Source organism: Salvelinus namaycush, chromosome 12, assembly GCF_016432855.1.
Source record: "Salvelinus namaycush isolate Seneca chromosome 12, SaNama_1.0, whole genome shotgun sequence".
NCBI lineage: Eukaryota > Metazoa > Chordata > Actinopteri > Salmoniformes > Salmonidae > Salvelinus > Salvelinus namaycush.
In genome coordinates, this window is record NC_052318.1 from 45,893,159 (window position 1) to 45,920,541 (window position 27,383).

General features: G+C 43.3%; 1 protein-coding gene across 1 annotated transcript; it reads left to right on the top strand.

Annotated features, from left to right (window-relative positions):
• Window positions 1-1,442: 1,442 nt before the first annotated feature.
• On the top strand, window positions 1,443-25,142 carry LOC120057331 (H(+)/Cl(-) exchange transporter 5). Its single transcript, XM_039005910.1, has 13 exons — window positions 1,443-1,526; window positions 1,963-2,091; window positions 2,256-2,404; window positions 18,065-18,164; window positions 18,282-18,469; window positions 18,551-18,673; window positions 18,772-18,978; window positions 19,468-19,548; window positions 19,713-20,255; window positions 20,396-20,582; window positions 20,744-21,142; window positions 21,862-22,078; window positions 23,024-25,142. Exons 2-13 carry the CDS (start codon window positions 1,971-1,973, stop codon window positions 23,112-23,114), a joined length of 2,406 nt encoding a protein of 801 aa, XP_038861838.1. The 5' UTR covers window positions 1,443-1,526; window positions 1,963-1,970; the 3' UTR covers window positions 23,115-25,142.
• Window positions 25,143-27,383: the final 2,241 nt, after the last annotated feature.

Sequence of the window (27,383 nt, forward strand, 5' to 3'; positions counted from 1 at the left end):
CACAGACGTCAATTCAACGTCTATTCCACATTGGTTCAACACCATTTCATTGAAATGACGTGGAAACAATGTTGATTCAACCAGTGTGTGCCCAGTGGGACTTCACATAGCTTAATCTTTGGTGGAGCAGTGGCAGGGGAAAGAGAGTTTTACGTGTTAAGAACTGGGATTATGAGTTGTGGCATGCAGCTTCCACTCATTATTCAGAATTAGTCATAAATATTCATAATAGCCCCAGGACCAGAAACAATGTAGCCATAGGGAATAAAAATATCCACAGGGTGACTTAGAGGATGTAATTCATGACCCGTGTTATGACATGTTTGGGTGTTTTGTCATACTAATAAATAACACAATCATGTTGGGAAGTTTTTAGGTCTCCATGCACAGACCTTTATACCAGGCTTGATTTTTAAAAAATAGAATCGAATTTTATGGGTCTCCTACATATTTTGCAGATGTTATTGCAGATGTTAATGCAGGTGCAGCGAATTGCTTATGTTTCTAGCTCCAACAGTGCAGTAATACCTAACAACACAATACACACAAATCCTAAAAATGTAAATCAATAAATATTATAACAAGCATGTCAGAGTCTGGAACAGAAACACATACAGGGGGCCGGCTGGTGGTGACTCAATTTTAACAGTCTGATGGCCTGGTGACAGAAGCTGTTTTTCAGTCTCTTGGTCCCAGCTTTGATGCACCTGTACTGACTCATACCCCAGACTAATTCTGTAGACCAGCCTACATGTCAATTGACTAAATTTCGCTACACTCGCATTAACATCTGCTAACCATGTGTATGTGACCAATAACATTTTATTTGAATTGGCTATCTACCATCTTGCATTCCAGTCATTGATTGTCATGAAAGTACTGAACTGGTGAAGGTGATTTACTTATCATATTGTTTTCACTTTATCCTTTGTTCAAATATTGGTGCAGATGAAGCAGAGATGCCAAGGAAAGGTCACTAGGCTACATATGCACTGTGGACAATGTCTGAATTATTCAACTGAGGGTACTCTAGGATTGTAACTCTCACCATTGTCTGTTCTGTGTTTATTTTCTAGGAAACAAGGAGGTTGTTGGTTTTGAGGAGTCATTGAACCTACAATGCATGCTTGAAGAAATAGTGCTTGATTTCAATAATGAACATACACCCAAATACTTAATGCTGTTAACTTTGTCATCTGCATACATGCAAATATACAGGTCTGTGTGTGACGGGAGGGAATCATCATTGGCAATGAGTTTGGGGACTGGACAAGGCATAATGTGATCCTTGTTTGCTGTACTGGTGGGTTCAATAGTCAATTAAAATCTATTCTATTTCCATTGTGACTGGTTTCTAGTCAGAATCCTTGGGAAAATAAAGGATAATCAATCAACGATAAACTGATCAGTATTAGCATCTGGGATCCGCTCTCAATGTCTGTCGTGGCAGGAAGTTGTTGGAATTCGGTTAAAATCCGATAGGATTATAACAGAGCAGAGTCCTCTGTCGAAATCCATCCGACGAAGTAATAACGACATTTTTTATTTTATTAATATGATGTCAATAGTATGTGCTTGCACAAGAAGCTCTGTGCTTACTATTGCTATCAAGGTTTATGAGTGTGTGGCTGATGCTATCGCGCTAGTTAACTTAGCTGTCCAACCACCTATTTAACGTTAGTTAGCTAACGACGTTAGATAAATAGCAAGCTAGGTGCCATGCCGGTTGGAGACAGACGGGTTGATGTCAGTCAGTATTTAGCTAGAAGCTAACCACAACAGCCAGTCGAACACAATAAAATAAAACAGACGGAGCTAACTAGCCAACGTTAGCTAGCTCACGTCGTTAGGTCTCGGCCCCCATATGTAGCTAGTTTAGCGAATGTAACGTTAGTTAGGTGGAGGATTCCTTTGAACTCTCTGCTTTTGGACCCTGACCTTATTCTGTGTGTATTCCGATAGGATTCTCGATGGATAACACCGGATATTGCAACGAGAGCAGCACAAGTGACGAGGACATGGTGGAGATAGCAGGGGCGACGTTAGACTTCTCTACCACAGAGGATGTACCACCCTTGGACCGAGGTTCTGGTAAGGCCAAGGCCTGTCTGTGTTGTATTGATTTTACACACACATCTTTTGTGCCAAAACAAGACATGGCTATTGCAAATGTGTTATTTTATTTGTATTATTTCACACCAGAATGTGTGACACACTCTTTTAAATCCTCACGTCTCTCCTCCCTTCTCATCCAGGGGATAACCCAGGTATGGAGGAGGTGAACGGGGTGCCTAAGCTGATGGACCTGCTGGATGATCCGGTACCAGGGGTGGGCACCTATGAGGACTTTAACACCATAGACTGGGTGCGGGAGAAGTCCAAAGACCGCGACCGCCACAGAGAGGTGACCTACAACTATTTACTTCCTTGTTCTTTTAACTCTTTACTAGGGTTGTTGTGGTGACTGTATTACAGCCACACCGGTGGTCACGAGTCATGAAGGCAGTCAAATTCCACGGTCATGGTAATTTCGCTTCTCCATGCTCTGATGCTGCTCATGGTCATTCATAGCCTACCAAACTTGGTAATTCGTAGCCTAACTACCTGGTACTCCGCACTCTATTGTCCCTCCAATCACACTGACATCAATGCAAATGTATTTGAAAATGTAATCAAACACTCCATGAGAGTGCATGAGCTCATGTTGCGCAACATTGCAATAGACTATGTAATTGCGTGAGAGAAGAGAGAGTGATGGTCTCTACTAAAAAGAGGATCAGCTTTCTATAGATTAGGCCTACTATTTATTTCTCAACTTTCCTAATATTAAAAACTTTGCTTATATTTACTACAGGAGTATAGCCTACCTGGCTGACATGAAAATAAACCACAGGGAAAAGTGTCCTCCATTCGCTATTTAAGTGCATAGATGCCATTTTTTTCCCGCTGCCCCTGTTTCGAAGCAGGTGCATGATAATGGTCCATTCTAAATCAGAACAAATTTTACAAATATATTCTTTAGTATATGTAAAGAATATTAAATCAAGAATAGTCTGATGGGTGATAATATTAGCCCATCACTTGTGAATGATATATTATCACTTGTGAATGATGCCCAGCATAAGAAACAATGCCTTTTTTTGGTGACTTTTTCTAATCATAGTCGCACCCCTCATGTAGCTTAGCCCGTAGGCCTATATGTTTTAATAAGGTTTGTATCACAATTAAAGTGGCCAAATAACTTCTTAAAATGAAGCACATTAATCCGCTTTACAAGGGGTGTAGAGCCTAACTAGCATATATATTTTATATATATTTTTTTTATTTCACCTTTATTTAACCAGGTAGGTTAGTTGAGAACAAGTTCTCATTTAAAACTGCGACCTGGCCAAGATAAAGCACAGCAGTTCGACACATACAACAACACAGAGTTACACATGGAATAAACAAATCATACAGGGAAAAACTATGTTTACACGGGACAGGAGGGGACAAGACAAAAACACACATCCGACTGCTACGGCATTTTGGATCAACATTGATAACATTGATAATCAACATATATAAGCAGCGCGTGAGTTTCAAGTTTGGGGAAGATCATTTTCACCATAAAAATGCACCTTTATAATAAAAGCATTACATGCATAATTGCATTTGCGGTCACTTTTGAGAATGGTGTTTTCCGCCAATGGAACGTTTGCACTTATAGCCTACTACCATGTGCGCATTGCTGCGCTTATAATGTGAAGAAATAGCATAATAGTTTATCAACATTTTAAGCTAAACGTTCTGATTTGAGTAATTTGGGATCTATCGCATCCCACCACTGTCCCAGACTATGTTTGGAATATTTATTTCTTGCACAGAATAGAATAGGTCAACCTTTGCACTATTAGGGATAGTAGATTGACATAGGCTAGTGCTTTTGCTGTTCATTAGGCCTACTTATCTTGTTGGCTGATGAAAAGTAAATGTGGACAGTTCTTCCAATATCTTCAATATGCATCTTGGAATTTAATAAGGACACGTGCAGTTGCGTCCCCGATGTGTCTGTCTTCACTTGTAGCCTGTGAGAAAGACCCGATCATGTGATGGAGCTCGCAGCACTCAGGAAGAAGGGCACTACGGCACCTGGCTGCGAACGGCATGGATTCTTTTAGGGTGAATTAAGGACACACAAAGGGGATGCCGCTGTGAAATTCTAGGCATTATCAAGTGCTTGTCAAATTGTGACTGATGTAGTGTGCAGCCTGCGCAAAAAACAAAGCAGAGCTCATGCCTTTCAAGCGACCTTTTTTCAAATCATCATTAGTCGCATCATGCCGTACTATGTATTCAAAATCCAAACATAGCCCAACGTTTGTAGAACAACCAAAGTTACATTAATAACTCTAAATTAAGCATATAGGAATACCTATTTCTTAACGCTCAGCACAGACTAGCTGCATGTGCATACTCCCTCAAATCGTTTGGAGAAAATATTCTTTCCATTTTATTTCAGCTTTGTTCAATTGTATTCTTCATACTCTAGATAAAAAGAGCCAGCATAATGAAGAAAGTTAATAACGCCATTTTTGTTAATGTCCAAATAAAACCAGAAGGGGGCAGCAGACCTTTAGGGTGTGTATCTGCTATAGATAGTGGGAGAGGGCTTCTGCATGGGGGATGTTTGTATAAAGACTTTGAACATCCATAGTTATAAGTATATCATTACATGGACATCCTCAAGGGTCTTTAGCACATAAGTGGTGTCGATATTGAATGCTGGGAGGGAAGGAACCAACTTTTTAATGAAAAAAAATGACAAATTGGGATAGGGGTTCCGTGAGACTATCATTACCAGAGACTATATGCCTCAGAGGAGGATCAGATAGATCCTTGTGAATCTTAGGTAGGCCATAGTAAGCTGAACATACTGGGTGAGGGGTGATGAGGAAATCCCTCTCCTTTTCAGTAATCCAACCTTGGTCTAAAGCACTGTTATTAATGTATGCATCAATTTCACTCTTTAAGAAAATAGGTTGATCAGCTTTAATATTGCAGTTATATTGTGGCTTCTATCAATGTAATTGTCTGCATTTCCAATCACCCATTTATATATTTTTGTAAATATATATAATATTAACATTTTAAAAATATATATTTTCCTTATTATTTTCCCCTAACCCTAGCACCCCTCCCCTAATTGGAGTAAACTAATGGACAACAACACTTTTAATTCCAGCTTATGCATACTATATACATTTTACCAGCTTATCAATTGACTTCCCAAATCACCCAGCAGTGCTATTTTAAGAGTTAGCTCCAAGTAAATGCCATTTTTCTTCCCTTTCCTGAACCTGTGACCAAAAACAAGCTACATATGGGGAGTACCAAAACAAGTAATCTAATGGTTTTGTCTCTTCGCAGCAAAATCTGCAGAGCTGGGATGGTTGTATCCCCCATTTATATAACATTATATTGGTTGCAAATATTTTGTATACTAATTTAAAATGGAAAATAAGTTTTGAATCCAGCGTTGTTTTGTGTGTCAGTTCGTAAACCATGTGCCATGGAATCGGTACATCAAAAATCTCCTCCCAACTATTTTGCGACCTGTAAATTGTTTGGTCCTTAACCTCTTAAATGTAATGTAAAAATTTTGATTTCCGCCAAAATAGACAAGTAACTGCCATTAATGTGTAATTACATGATTCTGACTTGCCAAAACTTGGTATATTTGGAAAGAAAAGATCTGGGAGATAATGAGGAAATGATCAGAAGATAGATAGGAGTTACATAGTTCAGAATACACAAGACCAAGCACACACTAAATAACTGTTTTATTTTATTATTATCATTTTTTTAAAGTAATCTTTCATTGACAGGCTAGAAGTGAATTATTGATTCCCAGAGCTGGAAACACATCAGATGGCTTCCACAACATGTGAACAACATCAGGAGAAAAATGGTATTGATAGACATAACTACAAATGGGCAGATGTTTTAGTAAGTGGTGTCAGGTGTGGTAACGGGACGTTTTCAAGTGTCCCTAAACCTCTCTAAAGTGGCATATGTCTCTAAATTAAATAATTCCAGTTCCATTACATATTTGCAACCCCTAAATGCTATTTGTTCGGTATAAAAACACAATTTTTACCATATCGACCTCACAAACATTGTGGTGGTGTTATGGGATATCCAGGGTACATTCAAGTGTCCTTTCAACCTCTCCAAAGTGTCAGAATGTGGTAATTTCACTGTTTTTACACACTGGATGTGCCTAAAAGTTATTATTCACTATAAAAACTAATGTCTACAACACCAACCTCAACACCAACCTCTCAAACATTGTGGTGGTGTCGGGGGACATACAGGGGATATCCAAGTGTGTTTTTCAACCTCTCCAAAGTTGCTGAACGTTTAGCCTAGGCATATCCAATGTATTGGTCCCACATACAAATGAACTGTTTACACAAACAATATAAAAGCAACAGGATATACATAAAAAGTCTTATCAAACTCAAACTTGGTTAGACACGTGTCCTTCACTTAAAAAAAAGGTCCAAAAATGTAAACAAGCTGAACTATTTAGAAATGGCATTGTTGTTCATTTTACATCCCAGGTGTAGATGATTAGACTTCACTTTCACCGTAGCTTGTGCATGTCGTGATAGTCTTTGACGCAGTCCCTCACTGCCAGGAAACGCAAAGCGAACTGGCATTTCAGACAGAAGATCTGGCATTTCACCCTCCCCCCCCCCCCCCCCGTCTTTTGTGCGATACTTGCGGTTCTTCCTTTTTGTCTTTCGGCATGTGTGTTGGATAGTGGCGCTCAGCTGCAGACTGAATGTGTAGTCTTTCGTTTTGTAGACTTCTTAATCATTTGTAATAGTGATGCACTGATATTAGCGGCCTTTTAAGCATTCTAGTACAGTTAAATAGTAAACACACACGGACACAGCGGTCTAAGGCACTGCATCTCAGTGCAAGACGCATCACTACAGTCCATGGTTCGAATCCATTCTTTATCTCATCCGGGCGTGATTGGGAGTCCCATAGGGTGGCACACAATTGGCCCAGCGTCGTCCGGGGTAGGCCGTCATTGTCAATAAGAATTTGTTCTTAACTGACTTACCTAGTTCAATAAAGGTTACACACACACCACACTGACCAAAAAGTTATTTTTTTGGCATTTACGTATGTCCCCATTACCAGTAAAACATAATCAAAACCTATTTCTTTCACTTATTTGCTGTGCTGTTTCGTTGTTCATTTGTTCAGTCTCAACCAGGATTTCATCATACATGTCAAGCAGTGAAGTTTCAGCTCTGTCTGTCCGTGGCCTCTCTTCCTCGGTGCGCGCTGTCACTGTGTCTGTGTCCATCTTGTCCAGCTGTGTATGTAACATTTCATGTAAACCCTGTTTCTTGTCTGCATCGAAATAGCGGTCCTTGTACCTAGCATCGAGCATGGTGGCGACACAGTAAAGAGAGAGTGCCACCGAATCGCTTGTTCACAGCCTGTGTCGCCAGTTTTATTGAGCAGGTGTTTCAATGCCATGAAAGAGGATATCATGTCTGCTGCAGGCGCAGTTGATGAGTATTTCTCCAGTCAGTTGTTAGAATGGAGCTAGCTAGTGTGTTAATGTTTCAAACATGTTCTCAAATGTCATTGAAATGGCAGCAGCGGTATGACAACCAGCACATTCATGAGCATGCAATACGTCTTTCCTCAGTACGAAATCCTCGACGACCCACTGTGTTGTCAGACTCCGCATGCTCATGGGGCTGATATCGCTGGTCCAAATGTCAGTCGTGAAGCTAATAGCAGTGACGCTATTACTGTGTTACTCCGGTAGGGCAACATCTGAAAAATAGCACACTTAGTAGTGTGTACCGTTGCTCGACCAGTTCGCGAAAGCCAACATCACCGGCAGGTAGCCTAGTGGTTAAAGCGTTGGACTAGTAACCGGAAGGTTGCAAGATCAAATCCCCGAGCTGACAAGGTAAAAATCTGTCGTTCTGCCCCTGAACAAGGCAGTTAACCCACTGTTCCTAGGCCGTCATTGAAAATAAGTATTTGTTCTTAACTGACTTGGCTAGTTAAATAAAGGTAAAAATATATATTTTTTAAATCATCCATGACAGAGAACGGTTGATTGTTAAGGGCAATGAATTCCATTATCTTGGCGTTAATGGCTTTCACATTTTGAGTTGTCTCGCTGAAATGTTCTTACTCTTTCAAATAACTACTTGATGACTGCTCGATCCACACAGCAGACATTGTGGGCTAGGTTAGGAATGCTGTGTTGCACGTGAAGCGCAACATTTGACGTGGCGTCATTACGTCATGTACCTACGTTATATAGGTATGCACGTCAGCTTTGACATCGGTTTTGCACATCGGCGTTAAACTAGACATCGGGCCGATGCCGATGTTGGCATTTTTAGCTAATATTGTCCGATTCAGATATGTTCACCGATATATTGTGCATCGCTAATTTGTAACGTATTCAGCTGGCGCTGCTCGTAACTGGTCTATAGAGTGGTAGCCATTTAAATTGCCAACCATTTCAACATATAGCTATAGACCAGAGAGTATGGAGCTGTAGAGATTTTCTTCTTCTCTGTTGAAAGTTTCATTGTAACCATTTTGTACCTTCCAGCTCACGCTGTCGGTCCCGCTGGTCTGATATGTTAATTCTTCACAAGGGGTTTTATGCACTCTGGAAAAGGGGCGTTCCATGATGTTTGGCATAATGTCTGTGCTCACGTGGGCGTGCTCACTGACAGGTTAAGACATCGTATGAAAAACAATTATCTCATTTAGAAGGCTAACATCACATTACATCTTCTCACAAATAGTTTCATATTTAATCATTTAAGTTCCACAACATCTAGATGTGAATCTGATCACTGGGAAATATACACATTCAGAGATAGTTTTGTTGTTCTACTGTCCTTAGTTACATCACAAATTAGTAATGAATTCGACATTATTGTTCTTTATGTACCCACGGACCCTTCCAACTGTTTGGATTACAGAAATATTGTTTCATTACTCAACCTTTTGATGTTACCGTACTGCAACGTCTCTCTGTGGTAACAAAGGGATTTAGCTTCCATTTCTGAAAGAGTGGGAGAGAGAGTTTTCCTGCTGTCATAAAACTGTGGGGGTCCTGAGCTCTCTGGAGCAGGTTTTATCAATAATGTTTCTGTACTTTGCTCCGTTCATCTTTCCCTCGATTCTGACTAGTCTCCCTGTCCCTGCCGCTGAAAAACATCCCCACAACATGATGCTGCCACCACCATGCTTCACCGTTAGGGATGGTGCCAGGTTTCCACCTGATGTGACGCTTGGCATTCAGGCCAAAGAGTTCAATCTTGGATTCATCAGACCAGAGAATCTTGTTTTCTCATGGTCTGAGAGTATTTAGGTGCCTTTGGCAAACTCCAAGCAGTCTGTCATGTGCATTTTACTGAGGAGTGGCTTCCGTCTGGCCACTCTACCATAAAGGCCTAATTGGTGGAGTGCTGCAGAGATGGTTGTCCTTCTAGAAGGTTTTCCCATCTCTACAGAGGAACTCTGGAGCTCTGTCAGAGTGACCATCGGGTTCCCTGAGTTCTATTAGATAGCTCTGAATCCACGATATGGCAGAGTATGAAAAGCCCTAAAACATTAGTTCTCTCAATAACAGGTTATGGTCATCTAACAGTACAGCTTCCACAATCTTATTATCAGTTTCTTTCAAGCAATCATCACTCATTTGTGTCAGTGCAGTACATGTTGAGTGCCCTTCTCTATAAGCATGCTGAAAGTCTGTTTGCTATTTCTCTGTAAACGAATTAACAAATTTCAAGTTTGGTTAAAGAATCATTTTTCTACCTCTCCCACACGAACTTTACAAAATTATAATTTACAATGCTTTTCTTTTTCTTCTTGCCGAAGTTTGCCCACTTTGCAAAGGAAGTCATCATTAAAATAATTGGCAACATCGAATGGTTTTGTGATGAATAAGCCATCTGATTCGATGAAAGATGGAGTTGAATTTGTATTTCTTCCCATAATTTCATTTAAATCAATCAATCAATCAATCAAGTTTATTTTATATAGCCCTTCGTACATCAGCTAATATCTCGAAGTGCTGTACAGAAACCCAGCCTAAAACCCCAAACAGCTAGTAATGCAGGTGTAGAAGCACGGTGGCTAGGAAAAACTCCCTAGAAAGGCCAAAACCTAGGAAGAAACCTAGAGAGGAACCAGGCTATGAGGGGTGGCCAGTCCTCTTCTGGCTGTGCCGGGTGGAGATTATAACAGAACTATGCCAAGATGTTCAAAAAAGTTCATAAGAATTATATATATATTTTTTTACTTCATAATTATTTATATCATTGATCTTGGCTTAATACAGTTTATTTTTGTTGAGCTTAGTCACTTAATTTGTCAATTTGCAGTAAGTCAGCCAGTCAAATATGCAGCCAGACTTATGAGCCACTCCTTTTGACCCATCTCTTTCAGCCATACAGTTTTTCAATTCCTCATCAAGCCTTAACAGTTCTAACAGTCAGTTTCTTAACAGGTGCATGTTTATCAATAATTAGAAGAAGCAATTTCATAAATTCATCAAGTGATGAACAAATATTTTAAACATCATGAAAGTGAGTTACGGTAAAATCTTTTGTATACAAAAGCTGGGCCTAAAATAGTGCAACTTTGGCAGTGAGAAGCTTCCTCTTGAGCGGACAGCTTGATGAAAACCAGTCAATATTTAAATGTTTTTATTTCTCCTTTATTTAACCAGGTAGGCTAGTTGAGAATAAGATCTCATTTACAACTGCGACCTTGCCAAGGTGAAGCAAAGCAGTTCGACACATACAACAACACAGAGTTACACATGGAATAAACAAACAGTCAATAATACAGTAGGGGGGGAAAGTGTATATATACAGTGTCTGCAAATGAGGTAAGATAAGGGAGGTAAGGCAATAAAATAGGCCATAGTGGCGAGGTAATTACGATATAGCAATTAAACACTGGAGTGATAGATGTGCAGAAGATGAATGTGCAAGTAGAGATACTGGGGTGCAAAGGAGCCAAATAAATAAATACGGTATGGGGGTTTGATGGGATATTTACAGATGGTCTATGTACAGGTGCAATGATCTGTGAGCTGCTCTGACAGCTGGTGCTTGAAGTTAGTGAGGGAGATTAGAGTCTCCAGCTTCAGCGATTTTTGCAGTTCGTTCCAGTCATTGGCAGCAGAGAACTGGAAGGAAAGGCGGCCAAAAGAGGAATTGGCTATGGGGGTGACCAGTGAAATATACCTGCTGGAGCGCGTGCTGCGGGTGGGTGCTGCTATGGTGACCAGTGAGTTGAGATAAGGCGGGGCTTTATCTAGCAAAGACTTGTAGATGACCTGGAGCCAGTGGGTTTGGTGACGAGTATGAAGCGAGGGCCAGCCAACGAGAGCATACAGGTCACAGTGGTGGTTATTATATGGGGCATTGGTGACAAAACGAATGGCACTGTGATAAACTGCATCCAATTTGTTGAGTAGAGTTTTGGAGGCTATTTTGTAAATGACATCGCCAAAGTCGAGGATCGGTAGGATAGTCAGTTTTACGAGGGTATGTTTGGCAGCATGAGTGAAGGATGCTTTGTTGCGAAATAGGAAGCCAATTCTAGATTTAATTTTGGATTGGAGATGCTTAATGTGGGTCTGGAAGGTGAGTTTACAGTCTAACCAGACACCTAGGTATTTGTAGTTGTCCACATATTCTAGGTCAGAACCGTCCAGATTAGTGATGCTGGGCGGGCGGGCAGGTGCGGGCAGCGATCGGTTGACGAGCATGCATTTAGTTTTACTTGCATTTAAGAGCAGTTGGAGGCCACGGAAGGAGAGTTGTATGGCATTGAAGCTTGTCTGGAGGTTAGTTAGCACAGTTTCCAAAGAAGGGCCAGAAGTATACAGAATGGTGTCGTCTGCGTAGAGGTGGATCAGAGAATCACCAGCAGCAAGAGCGACATCATTGATGTATACAGAGAAGAGTCGGCCCGAGAATTGAGCCCTGTGGCACCCCCATAGAGACTGCCAGAGGTCCGGACAACAGGCCCTCCGATTTGACACACTGAACTCTATCAGAGAAGTAGTTGGTGAACCAGGCGATGCCGTCGTTTGAGAAACAAAGGCTGTTGAGTCTGCCGATAAGAATGTGGTGATTGACAAAGTCGAAAGCCTTGGCCAGATCGATGAATATGGCTGCACAGTATTGTCTCTTATCGATTGCGGTTATGATTTCGTTTAGGACCTTGAGCGTGGCTGAGGTGCACCTATGACCAGCTCTGAAGCCAGATTGCTTACCGGAGAAGGTACGGTGGGATTCAAAATGGGCGATGATCTGTTTGTTAACTTGGCTTTCGAAGACCTTAGAAAGGCAGGGTAGGATAGATATAGGTCTGTAGCAGTTTGGGTCTAGAGTGTCTCCCCCTTTGAAGAAGGGGATGACCGCGGCAGCTTTCCAATCTTTGGGGATCTCAGACGATGCGAAAGAGAGGTTGAACAGGCTAGTAATAGGGGTTGCAACAATTTCAGCAGATCATTTTAGAAAGAGAGGGTCCAGATTGTCTAGCCCGGCTGATTTGTAGGGGTCCAGATTTGGCAGCTCTTTCAGAACATCGGCTATATAGATTTGGGTGAAGGAGAAATGGGGGAGGCTTGGGCGAGTTGCTGTGGGGGGTGCAGTGCAGTTGACCGGGGTAGGGGTAGCCAGGGGGAACGCATGGCCAGCCGTAGAAAAATGCTTATTGAAATTCTAAATTATCGTGGATTTATCGGTGGTGACAGTGTTTCCTAGCCTCAGTGCAGTGGGCAGCTGGGAGGAGGTGCTCTTATTCTCCATGGACTTTACAGTGTCCCATAACTTTTTGGAGTTTGTGCTACAGGATGCAAATTTCTGTTTGAAAAAGCTAGCCTTAGCTTTCCTAACTGCTTGTATATTGGTTCCTAACTTCCCTGAAAAGTTGCATATCACGGGGGCTATTTGATGCTATTGCAGTACGCCACAGGATGTTTTTGTGCTGGTCAAGGGCAGTCAGGTCTGGAGTGAACCAAGGGCTATATCTGTTCCTGATTCTACATTTTTTTGAACGGGGCATGCTTATTTAAGATGGTGAGGAAGGCACTTTTAAAGAATAACCAGGCATCCTCTGCTGACGGGATGAGGTCAATATCCTTCCAGGATACCTGGGACAGGTCGATTAGAAAGGCCTGCTCGCTGAAGTGTTGTAGGGAGCATTTGACAGTGATGAGGGGTGGTCGTTTGACCGCAGACCCATTACGGATGCAGTAATGGATGCAATATTCAGGTCCCCAAGAAAGTAGACCTCTGTTTACATCACATACTCTATCAAGCATTTCACACACATTATTTAGATACTGACTGTTAGCACTTAGTGGTCTATAGCAACACCCCAAAAGAAAATCATTTAGATGTGCCAAGTGAACCTGCAACCACAACACTTCAATAACACTTGACATACGATCTTCTCTAAGCATTACAGAGATATGGCTCTGGAAAAAAAAAAATATACACTGCTCAAAAAAATAAAGGGAACACTTAAACAACACAATGTAACTCCAAGTCAATCACACTTCTGTGAAATCAAACTGTCCACTTAGGAAGCAACACTGATTGACAATAAAATTCACATGCTGTTGTGCAAATGGAATAGACAAAAGGTGGAAATTATAGGCAATTAGCAAGACACCCCCAATAAAGGAGTGGTTCTGCAGGTGGTGACCACAGACCACTTCTCAGTTCCTATGCTTCCTGGCTGATGTTTTGGTCACTTTTGAATGCTGGCGGTGCTTTCACTCTAGTGGTAGCATGAGACTGAGTCTACAACCCACACAAGTGGCTCAGGTAGTGCAGCTCATCCAGGATGGCACATCAATGCGAGCTGTGGCAAGAAGGTTTGCTGTGTCTGTCAGCGTAGTGTCCAGAGCATGGAGGCGCTACCAGGAGACAGGCCAGTACATCAGGAGACGTGGAGGAGGCCGTAGGAGGGCAACAACCCAGCAGCAGGACCGCTACCTCCACCTTTGTGCAAGGAGGAGCACTGCCAGAGCCCTGCAAAATGACCTCCAGCAGGCCACAAATGTGCATGTATCTGCTCAAACGGTCAGAAACAGACTCCATGAGGGTGGTATGAGGGCCCGACGTCCACAGGTGGGGGTTGTGCTTACAGCCCAACACCGTGCAGGACGTTTGGCATTTGCCAGAGAACACCAAGATTGGCAAATTCGCCACTGTCGCCCTGTGTAATTTTTCCACAGTTGTTTAGACAGATTATTTAACTTATAGTTCACTGTATTACAATTCCAGTGGGTCAGAAGTTTACGTACATTAAGTTGACTGTGCCTTAAAAACAGCTTGGAAAATTCCAGAAAATGATGTCATGGCTTTAGAAACTTCTGATAATTTGTGTCAATTGGAGGTGTACCTGAGGATGTATTTCAAGGCCTACTTTCAAACTTAGTGCCTCTTTGTTTGACATCATGGGAAAATCAAAAGAAATCAGCCAAGACCTCAGAATTTTTTTTTTTAGACCTCCGCAAGTCTAGTTCATCCTTGGGAGCAATTTCCAAACGCCTGAAGGTACCACATTCATCTGTACAAACAATAGTACGGAAGTATAAACACCATGGGACCACGCAGCCGTCATACCGCTCAGGAAGGAGACACGTTCTGTCTCCTAGAGATGAACGTACTTTGGTGCAAAATGTGCAAATCAATCCCAGAACAACAGCAAAGGACCTTGTGAAAATGCTGGAGGAAACAAGTACAAAAGTATCTATATCCACTGTAAGACGAGTCCTATATCGACATAACCTGAAAGGCCGCTGCTCAAGGAAGAAGCCACTGCTCCAAAACCACCATAAAAAGCCAGATTGTACTTTTTGGAGTAATGTCTGGTCTGATGAAACAAAAATAGAACTGTTTGGCCATAATGACCATCGTTATGTTTGGAGGAAAAAGGGGGAAGCTTGCAGGACGAAGAACACCATCCCAACCGTGAAGCACGGGGGTGGCAGCATCATGTTGTGGGGGTGCTTTGCTGCAGGAGGGACTGGTGGCCTTCACAAAGTAGATGGCATCATGAGTAAGCAAAATTATGTGGATATATTGAAGCAACATCTCAAGACATCAGTCAGGAAGTTAAAGCTTGGTTGCAAATGGGTCTTCCAAATGGACAATGACCCCAAGCATACTTCCAAAGTTGTGGCAAAATGGCTTAAGGATAACAAAGTCAAGGTATTGGAGTGGCCATCACAACGCCCTGACTTCAATCCCATAGAAAATATGTGGGCAGAACTGAAAAAGCATGGCCTACAAACCTGACTCAGTTACACCAGCTCTGTCAGGAGGGATGGGCCGAAATTCACCCAACTTATTAGGCTACCCGAAATGTTTGAACCAAGTTAAACAATTTAAAGGCAATTTAAAGGCAAAACGAATTGAGTGTATGTAAACTTCTGACCCACTGGGAATGTGATGAAAGAAATAAAAGCTGAAATAAATCATTCTCTCTACTATTATTCTGACATTTCACATTCTTAAAATAAAGTGGTGATCCTAACTGACCTAGACAGGGAATTTTTACTCGGATTAAATGTCAGGAGTTGTGAGAAACGGAGTTTAAATGTAATTGGCTAAGGTGCATGTAAACTTCGGACTTCAACTGTGTATACAGCAACACCTACCCCATAAGCAGTTGTCTCTTCTATAGATGTTATATCCTTTTATTGCTACTGCTGTATCATCAAATTAATTATCTAAGTAAGTCTCAGAAATAGCTAATATATGAATTATCTGATGTTAGCAAGTTTGATTTTATTTACCTTATTTCTAAGGCTACATATAGTAATATGGGCTATTTTCAGCTCTTTCCTGGGTGGCTTATCAGAGATAGACATAATACAGAAAAGAGCAAACAAAGCAAGTTGATATAAGTGTGTGTGTGTGTGTGTGTGCTGAGGGGTTGAAGCTATGAACACGTAGGCTTGGCTCTCTCATCCCTTCCAGGCTTTTGGGACAATGAGCCTGTCATCGCAGATGTAAGTAATGTCCCCACTCGCTCTGGCAGCTTTCATGACTGGGATAAGTCCTTTCCTCTTCTGGCGCAGAGCTTCAGGATAGTCCTCGTTGAGGAAGATGTACCTTCCGATCATGTTCTTGGCTCTTTCTAGAACACCTACCTTGTCCTTGAACCTCAGGAACTTGACCACTATCGGCCTGGGCCAGTGTCACTTGGGCCAGTGGTGGGTTTCACAGTCCTGTGGGCATGCTCCACCTCAATATTCCTGTGGTCCATCTTTAGATTCTCCGAGATCATTTCCCTCACTTTGTCCTCCGACTCCGTCCAGGTCTCATGTGGAGATTCTACAATTCCGTCCACAGCAATGTTGTTCCGCCTTGATTTTCCCTCGAATCTGATTTTCTCTGTCATTGTTATCATGGATTCACATACAGAACTGATGTTCTCTCGCAATGGCTTACTGATTGCTGTCGTCTTGCCGTTCTCATGTTTAAACTCATCAAGCGGACCCTGGGAGAACTGCAAATTGTTCTTCAGGTCCTGAACCTCTCTGGTCAGGTCATCTATTCATTTATTAGTTGACTCCATCAGTATTTGGCCAAAAACTTGAAGCAATTTTCTTGTTGTTTTAACAACTGCTGGTAGAACTCCTTTCTGTTCATTTTAAATATCCTTCACCTGTGATAGACACCACTATCCTCAGTGGTACTCCCGCTGGCTTTGGTCTTTGTCATGGTAGCAACGTAGGTTAAGCTGTCACTCCTCGCAGTTCCAGACAGGGCAGGTCACAGGGAAGATTGAACACAACAACAAACAGCAGGGATCTAGCCAGTCACAAGCCCAGGAAAATCCACAGCCCCAGCCACAATGGCTAACCGCGTTGCAGGCTGTGTTCAAGCCCTCAAGAAAACCCTGCTAGCTTGATAGGCAGCTAGCTAGCTAGCAACTGGGCTACTTTCTACGCCAAGCAGCTCCTCAGACCCGGCCTTGGTCGGCAGGATCACAGGACAGATAGTAGCGGTCCCAGCAACTGATGCCAACCGTGCCAAACTCAAAAGGTAGCTAGCTATTAACTAAACTTTTTCAATAGACTTTCAAAACTTTCCAAAACATCAAATAGAGCTCTCCCTCGTTCAACAGGGAGTGACGTGAGCACTGTAGTAGCGCTCCCGTGTGGTGCAGTCTTCTAAGGCACTGCATCGCAGTGCTAGCTTTGCCACTAGAGATTCTGGGTTCGAGTCTAGGCTCTGTCGCAGCCGGTCGCAACCGGGAGACCCATGGGGCGGCGCACAATTGGCCCAGCGTCATCTGGGTTTGGGGAGGGTTTGGCCGGCAGGAATGTCCTTGTCCCATCGCACACTAGTGACTCCTGTGGTGGGCCAGGCGCAGTGCACGCTGACACGGTCGCCAGGTGCACGGTGTTTCCTCCGACACATTGGTGCGGCTGGCTTCCGGGTTAAGTGAGAATTGTGTCAAGAAGCGGTGCGGCTTGGTTGGGTTGTGTTTCGGAGGACGCGCAGCTCTCGACCTTCGCCTCTCCCGAGGCCGCGATGAGACAAGACTGTAACTACCAATTGGATACCACGAAATTGGGGAGCAATAAGGGTTTTAAAAAAATCACTCTGTAGTAGCACTCTGTCACATTATCTCTATCTCTGCTTTAGTCTTTGCAATGACAAGCAACATGAGAATCTAGAGAGCATTTGTTCAAAATATTGTCCCGTCTCTGCATTAAATGACTGTCTTCGAAGACAAAGCAGCCTTGTTAATTCTAAGCCCCTGAGGGATACTCCAATAGAATGCCAGAATTGGCCAGTCTCTTTCTTTATTGTTCCAATTCTCTGTTTAATTTGTCAATGTCAGTATTGGGTTTGATTTGCTCGGCGAGATCTTGGAAGAGTGAACAATGGAATGGGGAACAATGGAAAAAGGGTATACCGAAACGCGCTTCAGCCCAGCTGAATATTTATGTCTTTCTCTGTAGATTACCAGTAAAAGCAAAGAGTCCACATGGGCGCTGGTGAAGAGTGTCAGTGATGCCTTCTCTGGATGGCTGCTCATGCTGCTGATTGGACTCATGTCAGGTCAGTCTAAACGGATACAGACTGTTTATGATTAGACTTTTTTTCATTTGATCCCTTCTACTAAACCCCGCACAGCAACGCCCTGGAAACCATTGATAGTGTTGTGATCTATTCCAGGTGCTTTGGCAGGTGGGATCGACATATCAGCCCACTGGATGACAGACCTCAAGGAAGGGGTTTGTCTGAACGGGTTCTGGTTCAACCATGAGCACTGCTGTTGGACCTCCAACGAGACCACCTTCCAGGAGAGGGACAAGTGTCCCCAGTGGAAAAGCTGGGCCGAGCTCATCATTGGCACAACAGAGGTGGGTTAAAATTGTACTACTCGACCCATTGTTTTACGTGATTTATTTTGGTCAGTCTTATTGTGAAATTTCTCTCTGCAGGGTCCCTTTGCGTACATTATGAACTACCTAATGTACGTGTGCTGGGCTCTACTATTCTCCTTCTTGGCTGTGACACTGGTCAGGGCCTTCGCCCCCTATGCCTGTGGCTCTGGAATCCCAGAGGTACGACTACTTTATGCCTCTTGCCTTATTTGATATGTCTTTTGAAAGAGGACAAATGCTGTGGTTCATTTACCCATGCTATTTATTTTCTCCCCCAGATCAAAACCATATTGAGTGGGTTCATCATCCGAGGGTACCTGGGGAAGTGGACCTTGATAATCAAGACCATCACCCTGGTCCTGGCTGTGTCATCAGGGCTCAGCCTGGGGAAGGAGGGGCCCCTGGTCCACGTGGCCTGCTGCTGTGGCAACATCCTATGCCACCTGTTCACCAAGTACCGTAAGAACGAGGCCAAGCGCAGAGAGGTGAGGAGAAATAGCAGTGGGCTATTCACAAACGTCTACACGTTTTATATGGATGGACAGGTTAACCTTTGACAGTCTTTTTCAAGGAACTGACACAAATTCCAAAAACTAGGAACACTGATGTTGTTTTGCATTGACGCCGTGTCAAAAGAATTTGAGAGAGCCTTCAAGTCAGACTCAGCACGGGAAACCCCCATGAAAGTATAAATAGCCTGTAGATGGTCTCGTGGGTTTACGATTTCAATAAACATATACCCCAAGGTGATGCTTGTTCTCCCCTGCCACAGCGAGCTAGTGCGAATGGAAGTGCGGTGCCAACAATTATCGTTCTCAATTCTGTAAACACTGCGCCTGAGATGCCATTTCCAACACAGAGATATTTGGCATTGATTCGCGGCATTATATGAGCTGTTATTCAGCTTTGTTGCTGTGTTATAAAGGCTTAGTGTAAGGACACTGATCACCTTCCTCCTTGGTTGTTTGTGTCAGGTTCTGTCTGCTGCTGCTGCCGTTGGTGTGTCTGTGGCTTTCGGTGCCCCCATAGGAGGAGTGCTCTTCAGTCTGGAAGAGGTGAGAAGCGCCTTGGCTGCTTCTTCTTCTTCTTCTTATGCAAATCTATGTGCTTTCTGATTCAAGTTGAACTACTCTTCAAGTTAAATTGAACATTCAATTCAAATGTTGACATTTTGACTATGGTCACTGTGTAACTGTCCGTCTCCTCATGGCCCTGTCAGGTGAGCTACTACTTCCCTCTGAAGACCCTGTGGCGGTCGTTCTTCGCGGCCCTGGTGGCAGCCTTCACCCTGCGCTCCATCAACCCGTTTGGCAACAGCCGCCTGGTGCTGTTCTACGTGGAGTTCCACACCCCCTGGCACCTCCTGGAGCTCGTACCCTTTGTCCTCCTCGGCATCTTCGGCGGCATCTGGGGCGCCTTCTTCATCCGAGCCAACATCGCGTGGTGCCGGCGGCGTAAGACCACGTGGCTGGGCCGCTACCCGGTCCTGGAGGTGCTGGTTGTCACCGCGGTCACGGCGGTGGTGGCTTTCCCTAACAGCTACACCCGCACCAGCACCAGCGAGCTCATCTCTGAGCTCTTCAACGACTGTGGCCTGCTGGACTCCTCCAAGCTGTGTAACTATGACAACGCCAACGTCACCAAGAGCAGCAACGAGCTGCCGGACCGTCCGGCTGGAGATGACGTCTACACGGCCATGTGGCAGCTGTCCCTGGCCCTCGTCTTTAAGATGCTCATCACCGTGGTTACCTTCGGCATGAAGGTACGAGAGGACCTTCTACCATAGCCTGTCTGTATGGCACATCTGTCCAGAGATGTCACCGCTTACTTGTATGATTTCAATGCGAGCTCTTCGATGGGATTTGAGTATTTTATATAAATCATGTCTTTCTGTTCCTCCAGGTTCCTTCTGGGCTGTTCATTCCTAGTATGGCAGTGGGGGCGATTGCAGGCAGGCTGCTGGGTATAGGCATGGAGCAGCTGGCCTACTACCACCACGACTGGGCGATCTTCAGGGGCTGGTGTTCTCCTGGTGCTGACTGCATCACCCCAGGCCTGTACGCCATGGTGGGGGCTGCTGCTTGCTTAGGTAAGGGCTTCAAGAGTGTTGTATGTTTGCACCTTGCATGTCTAAGAGTGTTTTCTTCACTTGGTTTTGTCTTTACTCTGAGCTCCTTTGTTCCTGGTTAAATGTCAACATTAGGCATAGCCTCGAGACTTCTGCCTCCAGCCCTCTCTCTGTGCCCACAGGTGGGGTGACCCGTATGACCATATCCCTGGTGGTCATCATGTTCGAGCTGACCGGAGGGCTGGAGTACATCGTGCCCCTGATGGCCGCGGCCATGACCAGCAAGTGGGTGGCGGATGCCATCGGGCGCGAGGGCATCTACGAGGCACACATCCGCCTCAACGGTTACCCCTTCCTGGAGGCCAAGGAGGAGTTCAGTCATAAGACCCTGGCCATGGACGTGATGCGGCCGCGTCGCAGTGACCCGCCGCTCTCCGTACTGACCCAGGACGGCATGACGGTAGAGGACGTGGAGACCATGATCACAGAGACCACCTACAGCGGTTTCCCCGTGGTGGTCTCCCATGAGTCCCAGCGCCTGGTGGGCTTCGTGCTGCGCAGGGACCTCACCATCTCCATAGGTATGGATGATGGGTCATCGTTCTGTGTCGTGCTAGGTGCTGGCTTTTGACCAACATGTTCATTGTCATCATAGCTGAGTGTGGTTACATGGACACAATAAGGCAATTATCGTGGACGGTCACATGAATATGATGGTTTGATTGAAACGTTTACGTGCTTTACAAGAAGAGCGATTTCCCTAATTGTCTTATTTACATGGACACATTCTGAAATCAGGCTACCTGGTGGCACTCTGATCAATGCAGAAAATCGGCAAATCAAAATAAACTTTTTTTCCCACAGCGGCCATGTTATTTTTGGAACGCATATTTGAGTCGGAACATATAAAGTTTGTATGTTAAAACTATTTCTAAGATGCATACATTCAGTTGTTCTGAACTCAACTTCACTCGCGCTGGCTCGCTCAGCTGGCGCCGGCACATCCGTAGATCAAATATACCGCTGGAACGCAGATTAAGGTGTTTACATGTCCTAATAATTCAAAAGGTGTTTTAATCGGCGTATGCTTACTTCGATTTTGACATTACGCCGATTTTAAGATAAGCGGAGCAAGGTGTTAAAGTGACTAATGTAATCTGCCTACTGCCGTAATCAGTTTAATATCGAATTATTACTGATTATTATGTAAACGTACTCAATGTCATTAGCAGTGTATTTAACACCTTTCTGGTCTATTTGTCTCTGCCACTCCACTGTAAAACCCTCTCTCCCCTCTCAGATAATGCCAGGCAGCGTCAGGATGGGATAGTGAGCACCTCGAGGATCTTCTTCACAGAGTACACGCCCCCTCAGCCCCCCAGCAGCCCCCCTCCTCTGAAGCTTCGGGGCATCATGGACCTTAGTCCCTTCACTGTCACAGACCACACCGCCATGGACATTGTGGTGGACATCTTCAGGAAGCTGGGCCTGCGCCAATGCCTCATCACACACAATGGGTAAAGCTCCTGCTACTGAGAACTAGCTATGTAGCTAGGAACCACTACTTCTCTATATACTACCATTCAAAAGTTTGGGGTCACTTAGCTTTTCTTTAAAAAAACAAGAACATTTCTAATTTTTTTGTACATTAAAATAACATCAAATTGATCAGAAATACAGTGTAGACATTGTTAATGTTGTAAATGACTATTGTACTTGGAAACAGCTGATTTTTAATGGAATATCTACATAGGCGTACAGAGGCCCATTATCAGCAACCATTACTCCTGTGTTGCAATGGCACGTTGTGTTAGCTAATCCAAGTTTTTATAATTTTAAAAGGCTAATTGATCATTAGAAAACCCTTTTGCAATTATGTTAGCACAGCTGAAAACTGTTGTTCTGTTTAAAGAAGCAATAAAACTGGACTTCTTTAGACTAGTTCAGTATCTGGAGCATCAGCATTTGTGGGTTCGATTACAGGCTCAAAATGGCCAGAAACAAATAACTTTCTTCTGAAACTCGTCAGTCTATTCTTGTTCTGAGAAATGAAGGCTATTCCATACGAGAAATTGCCAAGAAACTGAAGATGTCATACAACGCTATGTACTACTCATTACCCATTATGCTGATAATGGGTCTCTGGACGCCTATGTAGATATTCCATTAAAAATCAGCCGTTTCCAGGTACAATAGTCATTTACAACATTAACAATGTCTACACTGTTTTTCTGATCAATTTGATGTTATTTTAATGGTCAAAAAAAGAAGCTTTTCTTCAAAAAACAAGGACATTTCTAAGTGACCCCAGACTTTTGAACGGTAGGGTACATTCATGAGTAGAACTGAACAGAAACCCCAAGACAGACAAAAAAAGTAGTGACAGAACTTACTTATGTTAAAGAGTTTGTATATTGTAAGAAGTCCAGACCTCTGACATTTTGTCCCTGTCTATCTTGCAGTCGGTTGCTGGGGATTATCACAAAGAAGGACATTCTGAAGCACGTGGCCCAGATAGCCAACCGGGACCCAGACTCGATCCTCTTCAACTGATGCTTCAGTACCAGCTGCAGAACCTTTGGCCAGACACCACTGTGGAACCACAGCTTTTACCCAGGCCGGTCTCCAGGCCAACTCCATTGCACTATGTTCATGTCTAACTAGTGGATTTCCTCCCACTTTTGAAAGCATTGCAGTGACAACTGGCCGCTTCATTAGAACTATAGAGGCAGAGAATTCATTGCACTTCAACAGCAAGCTGGCTTTCCAGGATTGACCCAAACGATGAACTGGATTTAGGAAAAAGTCCTATGGCTTATTAAATGACCGTCGGTAACTGGGAGAACATTTTTTTCCTTGGCCGTATAGGCAGGAGTGATCTTCCTCGTCAGTTGTTCAGGTATAGCATGTGTCTCTAGAGCTACCAAGGATCCTAAAGGAGCTGAGACCAAGTCTGGAATTTTGAGGTATAAGCCAAACCACTGCCGTTTGAAAACTTAACCCCCATACAATCACTAAGCTAGGAGTGGAAATAATCAGCTTCAACCTATCATAATCACAGTTGAAATTGTGAAGTCACTGTCTGCCTGAAATATTTATGCCAGTGTTGAAATGTTGAAGTCTTTTCCCCTGGTGTTATAGCTAAACACTTTAGCTCGAAAGAAATGTTTCTTCCTTTGGTAATAACCTTCCCCTGAAACATGCATGCTGTGGTTATCCTCTTTGACCACAGGGAGGCACTACTGTGCGCTAACCAGCCGTGGCTTAGTCGCAATACTCAGTCTCTCCAGAATTCTGCGATTGTTTCTTTTTTGCTAAATCAATTTTGCATATTATGCGATGGCTTGCACATTTGACCAATCACCGCACAATTTCCACATAAAACAGTCAATTTATTGCGTTAAACTGACCCATCACCGCAGGACAGTGAATTTCAGCCAATCACTGCACATTTACCGCATAATATGGTTCAATCAAACCACACGTCAACAAAATGCTTCCCTCATCAGCACATGCAAAATGTCAGAATTGCCGCAGCGAAATCAAGGTTTTTGTCCTGCAAATATCACCAACAATCTGATTACTTAACTTTATCAACTGATCAGTAACACTCAAAAGTGCAATCATGAATATATGTATTACTCACTTTGAATATGCACCCCTATATTTCTGAGCTTCATGACCTTTTCACTGAATAGTATTTATTGCGTCCATATACTTGCATCACAAGTATACCGATCACTTTATCCAGCACACTACACAATCATCAAGTCAGTGATGATCAGTCTTAACAGGCAGCCTGAGGTCATGGATAAGATCAGTGTTGGTGTATTATGGGATGATCGAGAGAGGACAAGGTCTCCAGTATGTCACATCTCATATCATCTTCCTGTTATCTCCTCGTCTGTCCATGGTCTGGGAGGGGCACACATGTTCAGTGTTCTTGCTCCTCTCACTTCCTTGTCTTCTTGCTAAGGCCCAGGCAAGGGCTGGCGGATCTAGAGAGAGAGAACTGGCCTGTCAACACTAGTGAAGAACTCTGGATCTCTTCTCCCTTCTTAACTCGTTCTCTCACTGTCTCACGAGTCCACACTAAGAATGAGCGACTGAAGTGTAGCGTACTCTCTTAAATGTGAACCAAGCTGAGGAACCTGCCCTGTGAGGAATGCTCAAATCTCACTTTTACCTTGAGCAGGTTGATGGTGGCCGTTCTTCAGCTAGGTTTATGGATTCCTTGACACCCTGTTTTATCCATAAGTGTGTCTCCATTGTTGTATTACTTGTATACCGTAGTTCATTTTAACTGTAGGGTCTCATTTCATTTTAATGCACTTTATTTACAAATAAAGTACTTATCAGGTGTAGCTAGAGTTACATTATTAAACTGTGTGTCTGTTTGTATTAGTATTTATGCTATCTGCAATGGTTTTGTATCACTACCATCTGCAATGGTTTTGTGTCACTACCATCTCATGTAAAGGTGCAACTGAGATTCAAAAATGTGAACGATGAATAATTTATTCCCCCTGTCATTTCAACTTTGCTATGAATTAAAACCATGTTAACTTTCACATGAATGGATACGTGCTCTCTGTGCCCAGTTACTCACCAACAAGTACAGTACACGAGTTTGGAGTCATTCTCACTCCCAACATCATGAACCCATTAAGTCCATCCCTGAGGGTCTAACCAGAGTGTGACTCACTGCTGTCGGTGAACGGCCTTGGTGGCCTCCCATGCCCGTCATGAGAAAGTGAAGATGTCTTGACAGTAAATCTTGTTTGTTTCAAGCAATAGTCGAATACACAGTCAAAAAAAAGTCAGTTTTTTGACATTGCAAACATTTGACGTTAACACATTTTAGGATATAGGTCTAGGTAGTGCTTAACAGGAAGTTCAAACTTGGCTCAGACTATACTTATTAGTGTTCTACTGTCCAGCTCGGGATTATTTTGTATGACTAAACAATAGTACAGCTATCTGGTTAACCGCGGTAACCCGTAATACCTCCACCCACAGTAAAGAACAACACAAAAGTTGTTACTGAACCCCCCCCCACACACACAGTAATTACTGCAGTTAATTTCTAAGCAGAAGAAATAGCAGAATTGTCAGTATAATGAAGGTCTCCCAAGAGGGCCTTTACCAAGATGCCTTGGAGCCTTACTGACGACCCTTAAAAAAGGTTTTGTAGAAATTAGAAGATGATGGCAGGATCAACAAGAACTGAATTGTTCCTTGTTTTTACCCCTCAAGAGCCCATTGTTTGTTTCTTATCCATAATTAACTAGACCAATGAAACCACATCCAGCACAAAAGCTTGAAATTATATTGTCAATAGGTACATTAAACACTAAAAGAACCCTCCTGGTGCACGAGTTCTTGTTGATCAGAAAAGAAGAGTGGTTCCTTATGGTCACCAGGGCTTTAGTTGTCTTTGGTAGCTGGTAGTGCTGTATACCTCTACATTACAGTATGTGGGGAGAATTCACACATTCCTTTGTCTTTCTAATGGCCTCTTCCCTCAATGCTGGTGAATACCTATTAGTGATTGTGCTACAGTACCAAAGTGTGATGCCAATTAGCCCACACCACTCCATTCTAATGTAGAGTCGTTGATGCCAAGCCCACACCACTCCATTCCAAATGTAGAGTCGTTGATGCCAAGCCCACACCACTCCATTCCAAATGTAGAGTCATTGATGCCAAGCCCACACCACTCCATTCTAATGTAGAGTTGTTGATGCCAATTAGCCCACACCACTCCATTCTAATGTAGAGTTGTTGATGCCAATTAGCCCACACCACTCCATTCTAATGTAGATATGTTGATGCCAATTAGCCCACACCACTCCATTCTAATGTAGATATGTTGATGCCAATTAGCCCACACCACTCCATTCTAATGTAGAGTTGTTGATGCCAATTAGCCCACACCACTCCATTCTAATGTAGAGTTGTTGATGCCAATTAGCCCACACCACTCCATTCTAATATAGATATGTTGATGCCAATTAGCCCACACCACTCCATTCTAATGTAGAGTCGTTGATGCCAAGCCACCTGTGAGACAGTTTTATAAATGGCCTGTGCACAAGTCTGTGGCTGGCTATTTCATAACCATGGTAATTTGAAGTCTATGTCCACAGACTTGTAGTAAAATGTGTAATCTATACCAAACAAAAATATAAATGCAATATGCAACAATTTCAAAGATTTTACTGAGTTACAGTCCATATAAGGAAATCAGTCAACTGAAATAAATTCATTAGGCCCTGATCTATAGATTTCACATGACTGGGAATACAGATATGCATCTGTTGGTCACAGATACCTTTAAAAAAAGGTAGGGGCGTGGATCAGAAAACCAGTCAGTATCTGGTGTGACCACCATTTGCCTCATACAGCGTGACACATCTCCTTCGCATAGAGTTAATCAGGCTGTTTATTGTGGCCTGTAGAATGTTGTCCCACTCCTCTTCAATGGCTCTGCAAAGTTGCTGGATATTGGCGGGAACTGGAACACGCTGTCGTACACGTTGATCAAGAGCATCCCAAACATTTTCAATGGGTGACATGTCTGGTGAGTATGCAGGCCATGGATGAACTGGGACTTGTTCAGCTTCCAGGAATTGTGTACAGATCCTTTCGACATGGGACCGTGTATTATCATGCTGAAACATGAGGTGATGGCGGGGGATGAATGGCACGAGAATGGGCCTCAGGATCTCGTCAGGGTAACTCTGTGCGTTCAAATTGCCATCAATAAAATGCAATCGTGTTCGTTGTCTGTAGTGTATGCCTGCCAATACCATAACCTCA

Excerpts from the sequence above, each read along its gene's own strand:
- LOC120057331 (XM_039005910.1), top strand. The coding sequence starts at position 1,971 with ATGGATAACACCGGATATTGCAACGAGAGCAGCACAAGTGACGAGGAC. Across the intron at positions 18,674-18,771 it reads GTGGCTCTGGAATCCCAGAG|ATCAAAACCATATTGAGTGG; the intron begins GTACGACTACTT and ends TTTCTCCCCCAG. Across the intron at positions 20,583-20,743 it reads GGGGGCTGCTGCTTGCTTAG|GTGGGGTGACCCGTATGACC; the intron begins GTAAGGGCTTCA and ends CTGTGCCCACAG.